The sequence below is a fragment of the Sceloporus undulatus genome, chromosome 1, assembly GCF_019175285.1.
Source record: "Sceloporus undulatus isolate JIND9_A2432 ecotype Alabama chromosome 1, SceUnd_v1.1, whole genome shotgun sequence".
NCBI lineage: Eukaryota > Metazoa > Chordata > Lepidosauria > Squamata > Phrynosomatidae > Sceloporus > Sceloporus undulatus.
The window spans coordinates 92,130,794-92,144,547 of NC_056522.1; the positions used below are offsets into that span (position 1 = coordinate 92,130,794).

Genomic DNA, 13,754 nt, shown 5'->3' on the forward strand with positions numbered 1-13,754 from the left:
CATCACATCATGAATCTTCCAAAAGCCAGCAAACACTGGACTGTTTGAATGCTTCTAATTCCATAAAGCACTTGCCAGTTCTTACTCTGTGGTTCTAGTACACTCCCCTTCAAGGGTTTTCTGGATGCCTGGGTTGGTCAGGATGAAGGAGAGGATCCATTAATAGTGGTACAGGTGCAAATACTGGACCAGGGATTTTGGGGAGCCAAGAAATGCTTAAATAATTGTTTATAATTCCTGCAGCACTTTGGTTTTTACATAACTCTAATGAGAAGTGTTTTGCTTTATTTCAAAAGGCATTTTTTTAGCTCTTGAACAACTAACGCAAGGTCTCTGTCTCTATTCAGCTTTTTGCATCTGTAACAGAATAGCTCTGCTGCCTCCCAGTGGCCTTGGAGAAGCTTTTCTTTTGCTTCCTTTTGAGACATGACAAAACCAGTTTGTTTACTGGTTCTTGTTGGCACTAAACAGTATAACTGAGAAAATAGTGGTGGTGGTTGTATTACAAAAAGATAACATTCAGTGTATTCCATATTATCTTTACAGCATGTTATAATGTGCTTTTCCAGTAACAATCATACCTTTTGCCAATGCCCCCCCCCCCAGGATTTCTAGCAAAAATAATAGTCTTGTGACACTATCTGATTGATAGGAGTAACACACATACACACACACACACATTTCAAGAGCCCAATACCTTCTGTTATCAAATATAACTTAATATCTCAGTTATCGAGGCAGAGATATACCCACATCAAGATCTACCAATATTTACCTTTCCCTGTTTTATTAATCAAAGATTCCAAAGTCTTTCATTTAATGCTTTTTGTTTTATTATTAATTTTTATCCATCATTATCACATTATCATGATCAAAACAGATCTTTAGCCATAGCTCCCTAACATACCTAGTTCTGACCTGCTATCCTCTTGTCTCGTCTGTCAGCCTTTTAGGCTTGCCAGGTCATCAGCATCCCTTTCCCTGATATTTCAAGGCCAAAATGAGGTGGCAGATCCTTTTGTGGCATCATGAGATGTGGGTTCTCCTGACATCACAGAGGGTTGAGTAGACAAAATTTAAAAGGTGGACTAACTTGGGGCAAGCTAGTTGTAGAAATGAGCAAAAGAGTCTGGAAATGGGATAAAACCTGGCTTAACAAATAATAAGACAATCCAGATAGAAAGAAGCCCCTGGCATTTTTTTTACCATCCAGACAGATTACAAAATAGGCTCACTGGCTATAGCATTTTGATGCTATTCCTGCAAGGTTTGCATCCCATGTGCTCTTATCTACAACTTACACTGTGAGTTCTTCCAGGCCCTCTGCTCTTCAGCAGTTTGTGGAAAGCTCATTGCCAGTCAATAGAAAGCCTTTTTTCCCAGACTGCAACTCACAAGCCTTCCACAACAACAAAAAACCTCATTAGTCACAACACTTTTTACATCATACCCTCCAACAGCTCCAATCTGGCAAGGATAGTCCCAATTAATCCTCTACCATTCCATTTTTCAGCTGCTTTTAAAATGTCCCAGTCTCTCTCTCTCTCTCTCTCTCTCTCTCTCTCTCTGTGTGTGTGTGTGTGTGTGTGCGCCACACTTTCCTCTTTTGTCTTCTGCTTACATAAATTGCTGCAAACTGGATGTTTTCCACATATGCAATGTCTTTGGATCAAAACATCAGGAGTGAGAGGAAGCAATTTGGAAGAGAGAACAGTGGACTTGGGGGGCTATCCTGCCATTTAGAGAAAGAGATGTAGAGGAACCACCACCACTCCACATTTCACAGATGAAAACCAGGTCATATGTGGCCAAGCAGCGTCAGAATGTAGTCAAGATGGTAAAAGATATTAATGAGGAAGAACTACTAGGAGAGGTTGCAGTACTTTGCTTTTGCCAGAGCCTACAGGTATCCTGCTCCTCTCCTCTCCCTGCTGCTGAGGTAATTAAATGCGAACTGCTTTGGCACTTGGAACTCAGTTTGCAGAAATTGAAATAAAGTGAGAACAAAGGGGGAAGTGGGCAGAATAGAGAGAAACTTGGACATTTAAAAAGCAGCTGAAAAAACGGGACAATAGAGGATTAATTGGAATTGTCCTTGCCAAATCGGGAAAGTTGGAGGGTATTCTTATGTTCTAGGCTCAGATTCAGGTTTTACAAACTAGTACATACACATGTCCACAAAGGTACTGTTGCCACTAGTCCAGCTGCCAGACTAGCTTTGTTCTTCAGGAAGCAGATTCTAGTATCATTTTTCTGCTGTTTATCACTTTAAAAAAAAAGTATTAGGAAGAAGTTCAATTTTCACTAACGCCGAACCTTTATGCCAGCACACTTTGTCTTCACAACCCTGGGCTTTGAGGAAACTAAGCAAGGAGGGTGGATAAGACAGCAGCACAGGGCCCAACATGAAAGACGTATGTGCCATAGAGTTAATGTAGAAGCAGGCAGTTCTATTATTCACGTGGCTGCAATGACCTCATGATAGCTTGGTTGTTTTCATGAGTCACAGTACAGCTGACTTCCTAAACAATGAGATGTGAGATTTATTTCATGTGTACTTGCCTTCTGAATATCACACATCAGATTGCTTTCAAAAACTAGAGCCGCTAGTGAAGTTAGCCTTCCATCTTGTCAAAGTGGTACAATTCACCCCATATCCAGACATCTTTATCTGGTGACATCACCACAGGAGAAGTGCCCTGTAAAACAATGTCAAGATGCAGAAATTGTTATATTTACCACATGAGATAAAGGAAGGGATTGTGACACTGCATTTCTATTTTCAGTAGTAGCTCTATGTTCATCATAATGTGTAATTCTGACCTGAGGCCTCTAATGGGCTTAGTAATTTCCTCAGTTACATGTTTAGAACCTTTTGGGTTGTCTTCCTGCAGCAGCATCTACTGTCACATACCCTCCAACATTTCACAGAGTGTGGGCAAGCAATATCAGAGTGTGGTCATGATAGCAAAAGTTGTTAATGAGGAAAATAGACAAAATAGAAGAGGCTGTAGCAATTTGCTTTTGCTTTAATCTACAGAGAAAGACAAAATTCTACCCCTCTCCTCCTCTCCCTCCTTTTTAATTAATTGAGTAGAAACTACTTTGCCACTTTTAACCCAGTTTGAAGCAATAATAGCAAGCTGAGCACAAAGGGGGTAAGAGGGAGGAGAAGAGAGAAATTGAGAAATTTTAAAAGCAACTAAAAAACTGGGATGACAGCAGATTAATTGGAACTGTCCCTGCCAAATCAGCACATTTGGAGGTGTGCTCTCAACACCAATGGCACCAAAAATGCAGGTAGTCTTTGGGCCGCTGTAACTGGCATCTTGCCTTGATCTGAGTTTGGAGAATTTACATATCTTGAAGCTGACTTCAGAGGGCCGTTCTCCAGCAATGAAAAATGTTGCTTGTAGATATAAAATGTTGGTTCTAAATTGACTAATTTTCCCCCCAAAAGCAGTTACTTCCTACATCTTGTCTTTAATTAGAGTACAAAGTTTGGATAGGGAAGCTCACCGAAAAGGGGACAATCCCCCCCGAGGCTATTTGAAGCCTTGCTCAAGCAGCTCAATCTAACAAGATTCTTTGGACATTTCAGTAATTCTAAGAGAAAATAAGAGTGACCTGTTTATTTTAAAACCACCTCCAATAGTTGTGTAATCTTTATGAATTTAGTACTTCATATTTTATTAATAAAATCCCAGCATTGGCATGTGGATAACCCATTTTTCAGTCTGAAATTTATCCTAGAATGTATATTCATGTTTTGAGTTTATTTTAGATTTACTAATTAAAAACACTACTTTGAGTCATTGCCTCTATTATAGGGTATCTCCTGCAAATGCATAACAACTTTAAAACTGTATTAGACACATCCATTACAGGACATCAGTAAGACTGGAGAAGGAAAACATTTGTAAGCCACAGCTACCTGCAAATGGCCTTATCCATTTGTTTTGTTACTGGCTTTTTTCCTGTCATAGGACTAACATAGCATCCTAGCTGAAATATGTGACAATATAGCCCTGATGAAATATTAAACAGTGTCAAAGAAAAGACAGTTTGCAGGATTAATGACTAGCCTGAAGCCTGACTTGGCCCTCAGGCTATTCAACCCTTTTGTTTCACAGTGGTGAACACAACCAATCTGTAATTTCCCCCAAAGGATTTTATTTTAATCCTTGGTTTTTTGCCTTCAGTAAAGGAAGAGTATTCATTAAAAGCACATTGCATTTCTAAAACCATGGGGAAAGCCCTTGTGCTTACCTGCTGTGGAATTTCCACTGGGTATTTCAGATGATACCATGCCATATAAAAATTTCTATAAGTAGTAGAAAATGATTATTTTGAAATAAAGTGCAATTTTAATATTGTGGATTGTTGCTGTTCAATTCCAAACCCAGCTACTCAACCAAGCTGCAGAGTGGAAACTTCAGGCAAAAATGTTGAAGGAACAAGAGACAGTTCTTCAGGCCCAGGTAAAGTATATATTTTTCATTTGCTAATATTTCCTGTAATAGACACATAAACATAGAAGACATTTAGGTAATCCTATGTGATTGTGTTTCACAATTCATCACAGCATACTGTCTGCAGCCATACATAAGAAAAGTGTTAAGTATTCAAGAAATACTTGCATGAAGCAATTCACAACGTATGTAGAATCTTAACAAACACTTGAGTTAACACATTTGAAAAACTGGTGATCAATTATAATTGCATTACTCTGCTGTTATTTTTCTTATTTCCCTTCCACTAGTAAGAATTTACCAGATTCATTTACCACAGCCTTCTCCAGTGTAGTGTCCTTCAGCTCACATCATCCAGTCGCCATTGGATGGCAGGAGTTGTATCCTTAACACATCTGTAAGCAAGGCTGCTTGTATAGTTTCTTCCATCTTACTGGCTTCCTGAAATCATTTGAAGGTTTGGAGGTACACTGTTAATAACATTATAATAAAACTATTAACATGGGACTAATCCAAATTTCTTCTTCTTAATGCAGCTTACTCTTTATTCTGAGAGATTTGAGGAATTTCAGAAAACTCTGACAAAAAGCAATGAAGTGTTTGCCAGTTTTAAGCAAGAGATGGATAAGGTGAGTTTTAAGGTCTATTTTTGAGGCGCTCCATGTGGACAGAGGAGACTGTTGGATTTCCTTCAGATTCTTTTAGCTTTGATTTCAAGACTTTTATACTATGGAACTAGCTATCAAAACTAGCCATCATTTTCTTGTGAGATTTGACTGGCTATCTTAGAGCCAAACTCAGAAAATATATCCTATTGAGATCTCATGTCTTTCCAATCCCTGTTCATTTAGAAAAAAAACTGAATAGTTTTTGCTCAAGACCTCTTCTTCCTTCTAACCATTCAAGGATCAGATGATCTACTTGATTATAAGCTGGTGAATTCTTTCAAGTTTGCAGAGCCTTTCTAAATTATGCCAATTCACTTTTTTTTTTAAAAAAAAAATGAAGACTGTAGATTAAAATGTTTATCCTCCCATTTTTTCCTCATTCTCATTTTCCTTTCCCTGGAGCTGAGACCAGTTGCAACTTCATCCTTTTAGTTGTCTCATTTCTCTCTCCATTCCCCACCAGTAAGTAGCAGACCCAGTGCCCTCTGACTGAGCAAAACAGCTCCCTGGAGAGGTTTTGGACTGGATGCAAAGGGCTACAAAATAGTTTCCTGTGCCTTATTCAAAAAGAGGCATGCACATGCCTAAGCCATACTTACATATGCATATGTCACTAACACGATGCCAGTTATTACCATGCTTTTGTTAAATACCTAGTAAAGAGTTCCCGTATCTTGGATCAAACATTGATTAGAATGGAGACTACAGCCAAAAAAAATCAGAAGGCTAAGAATGGGAAGGGCAGCTAAGAAAGAACTAGACAAGATTGTAAAGCGTAGAGATATACAACTGAGCATTAAAGTTAGAATCATCCATACCATTGTATTCCCCATCACCATGTATGGATGGATGCGCAAGCTGGACAGTGAAAAAGAAGAAAATCAGCTCATTTGAGATGTGCTGGAGAAGAGTGCTGAGAATACTTTTAAATCTTTTCCAGTTTAATGTGCCTCTTTAAGACATTTCTCTTGCTTCTATAGATGACAAAGAAAATGAAAAAGCTGGAAAAGGACACCGCTACCTGGAAAGCAAGATTTGAGAACTGCAATAAAGCTTTATTGGATATGATTGAAGAGGTGAGAAGTCTGTACAACTGTCGCTGAACAATTTTTCAGTTATTAAATCTGAAAGATATACTCCTATAAAGGTAGCTTTAAATGTGTTTACTAAAAACTCTGGTGAAACCACTACAATTAGAATTATAGAGGATGGAAATGTTACTTTTGGGACTACAAGTTCCATATACTGTCATTTTGCATGGTCAGTAGTTATATTGGCTCAGAGATTCTGGGATCTGTAGTCCTATAAAGGACCAATACTAAACTCTGATTGTAGAGTTTTCACAGAATAAGAATGTGTTTACATATTTTCTCCAACTTCTTATCCATCCATTCAGAGTGATTTTAAGAATGGCAAGATGATGATAAGTGCCTATTTTTACAACATGTCTTGGGGAGAATAAATTGTAAAGCTACCTTGATTGATTGATTAACAGCATCTACTAAATGGAGGAGCAGAGCAAGGAAGAATAATATTTTATGGCATGTGAGGAATTAACTGACAAGAACACAAACTGAAGAACAAGTACTGAAGGGGCTCATTCCCACTTGCAGTATAACCCGATTTCCGATTCACCCTTGTTCCGTGTTGGAAGTCAGTTACAAAAGGTCCCTCGTTCTCACTATGAAGCCGGATCTTTTCCTTGCCCCAGTGTAATTGCTTCTTTTTTGGTATGATTGTCATCTCCACTAGTAGCACCACTTCAAAATCCCCTGTCAATCATCTGTGATGTAAGCAACAGCCCAGGCTCAAGGGGGGAGGACACTGGCAGGCACCTTTTGATAAGTCTGTGCGGGGGGGGGGGGGGGGGGAGGGGAGGAGGGGGAAGAGGAGGATGACGAGGATGGGGCTGTGAAGGCAAGGCATGGGAGGGCAAAAGGAGGATGAGGACAGGGCTGTGCGATGCTTTTTTTAAAAAAAAAATTAATCGATCAAAGAATCAATTTGTTGGTCTAGCAAGTAATGAATCGATTCTTCTCTTTAGGAGGGAGGGAGGGATCATGGGTCCTGGGAGGAGGAAGGGAGGGATGAAAGAAGGAAGGAAGGAAGGAAGGAAGGAAGGAAGGAACCCTGGAGGAGGAAGAGGAGGAGGAAGGAATGGACTCTGGGACAAGGAAGGAAGGAACCAACCAACCAACCCTGGGACTCAGGAGGAGGAGGAAGAAGGAAGGAAGGAAGGAAGGAAGGAAGGAAGGAAGGAAGGAAGGAACCCAGGAGGAGGAGGAGGATAGGGGGACACAGAATGTTTTGCTTTTTGAAAAAATAAAATTAATCAATGAGTCGATTTAATGGTCTAGCAAAACTATTTAATGGTCTTGCTAAACCATTCTATCCATTCATCGATTAATTTTATTTATTTCTTTTGAAAAAAGACCCGTATGTCACACCAGAAAGGCAGCACTTTGGCAGTGTGACATCTCCAAAAAGCTGGGGAGGGATGGTAATCACCCCTCTGCCATTAGTCCCTACCCCTCCAGAATGATGTGGTTCTGATCTGTCATTCCCATTTATTGAACACTCTTCGGAATCGATTCTTTTCAAAATAACCTCTTTCAAACTACTGTCAGGAAAATCCGGGTCTTTTGAGTTTGCTCTGCTTTATCGCAACAGAATTCAATCGAATAAGGATCAGGACTGGTTTCAAGTGGGAACGACAGCCATAATTTGCTGTAAATTATAGAGGGAACGAGCCCAAGGAAACAGATAAAGCCAGAGTTTAGAAAGTATTTTTTTGGACTACAACATGCAGAATCTCCCAACCAGGAAAACCAGGACCATGTTAGTTGACCAGTTCTGAGACTTGTCCAGAACAGTAACTTTTCCAAGCCTCTAGTGAGTCTAAGATAAAACAGCATAGTCACCAGTTTAAAATGGCATATGTTTAGAGTATTTTGAAGCCACAGAGACATGGTAGTGGAATACAAAACAAAAAGATGATCATTTGCATAGATGATTTTGTGTTTAAGTATTTTATTTTATTTTATTTTATTTTATTAGAACTGGAATCAGATATAGACACTTGCAGTTTTGCTGGAAGCTAAGCAGGGTAGGTCTGGTCATACAGATGAGAGACTGCCAATGCATATCATATGCTGTAGGCTATATTTCAAAGGAAGGAAGTGACAAAGCCATTTCTGAGTATTGCTTGCCAAAGAAAATCCAATGAAATCCATGGGGTCATCCACAGGTCAACAGATGACTTTGCTGGTGGGAGTAGATTCTCCACCCTCTCCTCCCTGGCAGCCCCTCCAAACTCTGAAAATCCAACACAGAGGTTAGATCTTTGACCCAATCCATAATACTTTCGTTGAGAAAGGTAGCACCAGGCTGAAGGGGATAATCAATTATTGTAAATGTAATCCTGGTTAAAGAACATTGATAGCTTCACACATATCTGGCAGTATATATTATGTGCTATGATTTTTTCATTCCCTTCCCCATGAGCACATCTTGCACCACGTCAGTAAATACTAGTCTTTATCAAATTGCTAGTTCCTGCTAGAGGAGATCCATTGACTCAACAACAGAATGGTAAACCAACACTTACATAAATCTCATAGACTAAAAGGCCTGTTCCAATTGGGGCTAGCAATGAGATTTAGAACACGACTGCAGCAAAATGTGACTAGCTCCCTAGATGTATGGTTGCAAATAAAGACTTCAGGTCATTGGACACTCAGGGGTCCAGTCACACTATAGAATTATAGCACTGTTATTCCACTTTAAATGCCATGGTTCTAGCCTATCAAATCCTAGACTCTTGTAGTGTAAAGAAGGGTCCTTTTAACATTCTCAGCCACAAGGCTCTTCTAATGCCTCTGACCAAATTACAAATTCCAGTATTCCATAGGATGCAACTGTGGCAATAAAAATGGAATCAGACTGCTATAACTACATGGTGTAAACAGGCTCCAAATACCTGTGATATCTACAATGCTTTGTACAAATAGCCAAGCCAATGGCATTCTCCTCAGGCCACTTTTCAAAAAGTGCTCTTTAAAAAAAAAAGCAAAAATAGAGGAATAATGTGGCCCCTGAGATTTTCTATGTCACATATCATCTTTTCAGCCTTCACACAATTTCCTTTTTTTTTTCCCACACAGAAAGCCATGAGGGCCAAGGAATACGAATGCTTCGTAGTAAAAATTCAGAGGTTAGAGAATCTCTGCAGAGCTCTGCAGGATGAAAGGAATATATTGTACAAAAAAATAAAAGATGCACAGTTCCCTGAAGAAAAAAAGGAGGAAGAGGAGGAGGAAGAAGAAGGGGAAGGGGAAGGAGAAGGAGAAGGAGAAGGAGAAGGAGAAAAAATACAGAGTGGAACAGAACCCAGCTTCAAAAAGGAGGCTGCCGCAAGCTGCTGTGCAACAGACACAGTGGCTGCTGAGCTATCTGCCACTAATGGGAATATCCTGAAAGATCTGGCTGCAGCCTTCATGGTGACCCATCATGGGGAAATACCCATAGTAACCTCTGACAAAGATATAGCTGAAGAACCACAAGATCTGCAAACATGCAGTCCAGTTTGTCCCTCAGAGCCCATTCTCCCTTCTCATGTGGCTCAAGATACTGGGAATTGTTCCATACAGCCAGAAACATCCATGCCTAAAGCAAAGGAACACGAAGTGGACACAACAGAACAACAAGCTCAAGATCATACAGTGTTAAAGTTACTAGATGCTGACATGGAAGGAGTTGATTAGTGAAGGATGTAGTCAAGTAAGGGCATGTTTCTTTCAATATGGCATTATCTTGTTCTTTCTTTTTAAAGCAATTATGTGGCTTGAACAATCTTCACAGATTTGCTCTGCAGGCTCATGAAGTCCATCTTGCCTCTGTGTATTGTCTCATAACATTTAAGATAGAATTTCAGTGTATATTTTTGTTCCTCATCTCATCAAATCCAAACATTTTCCTTCTGTGTAAGAAAGAGGCAAGGCCTCCACAATGACCTCAAAAGCACATTCAAAAAATTAATATTCCTACTTTAAGAGCGATTTTAATTCAGTCTGCACTCGAAAGCACAAGCTGCTCGTACATGTTTAACAGCAAAAAATCATTTTAAATACAGGACAAAATACTGTGGGAGAAGAGGGACCCCTATGTCTTTGTGGCAACAGAAGCTGAAAAGCCATGACAGAACAGTTTAAGTCTAATAAAAGTAGGGGCAAGGGAAATAAGGCACAGTGTGACAAAAACAGGCAGTCGAAATTGCTCTGTATGTGCATAAAGAATAATTCTGCTAGGGTTATCATTTTTGTCTCTGATCTTTCAGACTTGCTCACCTGACTTCAATCAGTAACATGTATATCTCTGAGGCACTGATCCTTTTGAATTCCACCCAACACCAATCCAGTACCCTTTTTCTTACAAAGAAGAATCTATGTTTAACCTAAGTTAATAAAGTGTGTTAGTCCCAAAGAGTGAGATACCAAAACAAACAAAATAAGTAAAGATGATGGCTGGAATCCTATATGTTCTTTATGTATTTGGCTTATCACATAGCACTCAGAGGAACGGGAACAGAAGGGAACAGAAGAGGGGGGAAATGTGTGTTACTGCACGGGAGAACACTGCCGATGCCGCTGGGAGTCCCCAAATGGTTCCCCAATCATTCCATGGCAGGTGATTTTGAAGGACAATTTTGAACCGTTCTTCAAAATCGGCTGCTGTGGAACAGCTGGGGAATGGTTTGGAGACTCCTGGTGGCATCGGTGGCATTCTCCCGTGCAGTAGCACACGTTTCCTCCCCTTCCTTTCCATTCCCTTCCATTCCATTCTGTTCCCGTTCCTCCGAGTGCCGTGCGATAACCTTATATATGTAAGCCGCGTAATTAACAGTGAATTTCACCTCCACCGTCTTCCCAAATTTCCACTAACTGGGAAGCAGCTGCCATGGTTGATGGAGGTCTGTATTCCAGGCACTCAGGTTGTCACTAGCTGCCATTTTCACCCGCTCTCATGAGATCCCCATTGTGACAGGCAAGATACTTGTCAAAATTTCCTCTCATGCCAGGGATTGCTCGCATAGGGATGGGATTGGGAACAACAGCCAGCTGCTTCCTGGTTGACAGGGGAACAGACCTCCATTGATTGTGGCGGCTGCTTCCTACTAACTGGAAATTTAGGAGATTTTCATGGTCCCTACATAGCCCCTAAACCTAGGGACTCTGTACAGATCAGGAACACGTAGCTGTCACAAAAGTGTAAATGCAGGTTACACATTTGTAACTGCCCTATAGGAGTCCAGCCAAATGCTATTTATTGCCCTGTTCCTGATGCAAAAGTGCATGTTAACCAGTGAGTTAGCACCAAACTGAAAAGTTTGCTACATTTTTGAGAAAAAAGAAATATACTGATTTTACTATGCAAGTTACTAAGGATGGAATAGCTAAGTACACACATTTGAAATATGGATGAATTGAAATCAAGGGAACTCCTTCTCACCTAACTTTTGAGGACTGTGGAGTTAATTACTTCAAACAGGAGACTATTCACAACTTCTTTAGCATTTCAAACAGAGAACACATTGACCTGACAGGAGCTGCAGCTAGTGATTTTTTCCAGTGGTTCCTCAGGTTGTGTTTGAAAATGTTCCTGCTTATCTAAAACAAATCCTCATGCCTATATCAGCTTTACACATGAGAAGTGTTTTTGAGGTGAGAACGGCTTTCAAATAAATTATCCTTCACAGGCTTTTAGAGGTGGTACTGACCCAAGAGGATGGGCCCTGGCAGTTCTTTTCTAAGAGTTTGTATTCTGCTCTTAAGATCAAACCACATGTCAAAGAACACAATACGTAAAATTGTTGAAAGTGAAAATCATTGGACTTCCCAAGATCTTGGGCTTAAAACAAAATATGAGAACAGGCAATTCTCAAAATAGCTGCACTATTTAATCTTTTGCTTTGTAGTATAATGGGTATTTTTTTTTCCAAGAAGGACACTAATTGTTAAAATCCTTTATGCAAAAATAGAACACCTGTGCTTGTATTTCCTATCTTTGTGTTCCAGGTCTTGTATTATACTATAAAGACATTCTTCTAGCATACTTACTGATGTGCCTTGTTTTCAATATTTTACCTTGTTTGTACTATAATTATTTAAACATTTTTAGTTTCAGTCCAACACATTATTTTGTCATTAAGATCTACTGAATCAAAGTTGGAATGGGACACTGAATGGGCTGCTTAAGTATACTCGTATCTATTGAACTTACTTTTAGAAGTGAATGTATTGCAGCTGCAGAATTACAACCTGAATTGGATCATTACATTTTTGTTTATTGCCTTATTAATATTTTGAATATTGAGTTAATACAGATTCTATAGCTGCTACTTTTGTTGATTTCTTGGTCTCTTTCTTTTATTAGATAATAGGTCTGAGTTTTAATGGGAGTTCTGGATAGAAATTTCCTTTAGGGTTAAAAATAATCAGCTTTAATGAAGCCTTGTAGAATAGTCGAAATTGCAAACCATATGTGATTTCAGTAATGAGGACAATCAACCAATAAAATGGGCTGAGATTATTTTTCTATGTTAGATTCAGATTAATGGCTTGCCAAAGGTCATCTGCTTAGGTCTTAAATGAAGAGATCTGAACCATCAACCCCCTCAGGTCACAGTTCTCATGATCTCTCACCCCTTAAATAATATCAATTGTCCTTGATTAATTCTCTGTACAGCTGGACTTGTTCCAGTTCTTCCAGTTTTTTTTCAAGAAGGACAGTTGAACCAGTTTGAGGACACATCTACTAGATAGGAGCAAACAGGAATAGACTTGCTCTTAATATTAAGCAACAGGCAATTAAGCTGAAACTCTAAACAAATATATCTTGATTTATGTCAGAGAACATTACTGGGTGTGAAAGAGCTGGTGGTTATCCAAAGTCATTTACAAAGCAAGAGTGCAATGGTGTAAGGAAATGTGCTACACGGTGACGTAAATGAACTCTTTTCTCTCTTGTTTTGTTCATATTCCCATCCACCACAATATCCAGGTAGAATCCATCTGACAAGCCAAGTGTATGATTGATGGACCGCAAGTCTGTACCAGAGGTCTGTGATTCAGTGAACACATCTGCAGTGCAGAAATGAAAGGGAAACAGCAGTAGCAAACATACAGTCATGGTGGGAATAATCTACATACAGAGGTTTTGACAACTGAGTACGGTTCCAGAAAAATAGATGCTCTTGTTCAGAGTCACCAGCAAAATCCATGGTGGATTCTGCTAGGTACCAGAATGTCAATATTCCAAAGGGGAGGGATTCTTTTGATGTCAAACTTATTTGTCTTTGCAACTATCCAAGAAGGATGCACTACCCTTGAACCCTACAGAGATATTTATATATACAGTTGGCCCTCCTTATACACTGATTTTTTTTATCAACGGATTCAAGCATCCATGGCTTGAAAATATTCTAAGAAAGGATAACTACCAAATAGCAAACCATTTTGCTATGCCATTGTATTTAATGGGACTTGAGCACCTACTGATTTTGTTATCCATGGGGGGTCTTGGAACCAAACCCCAGTGGATAACAAGGGGCCACTGT

The 13,754-nt window shown here is 39.5% G+C and overlaps 1 protein-coding gene across 2 annotated transcripts in view; it reads left to right on the forward strand.

Annotated features, from left to right (window-relative positions):
* TXLNB (taxilin beta) overlaps positions 1 to 12,536 on the forward strand; it is a 35,186-nt gene extending 22,650 nt beyond the window's left edge. For both annotated transcript variants that reach the window (XM_042445835.1, XM_042445836.1), the window contains 4 exons: positions 4,407 to 4,481; positions 5,009 to 5,101; positions 6,121 to 6,216; positions 9,304 to 12,536. In XM_042445835.1, the coding sequence (XP_042301769.1) occupies positions 4,407 to 4,481; positions 5,009 to 5,101; positions 6,121 to 6,216; positions 9,304 to 9,903 (864 nt within the window). In that variant the 3' untranslated portion in view covers positions 9,904 to 12,536. The remainder of the gene's footprint in view (positions 1 to 4,406; positions 4,482 to 5,008; positions 5,102 to 6,120; positions 6,217 to 9,303) is intronic.
* Positions 12,537 to 13,754: the final 1,218 nt, after the last annotated feature.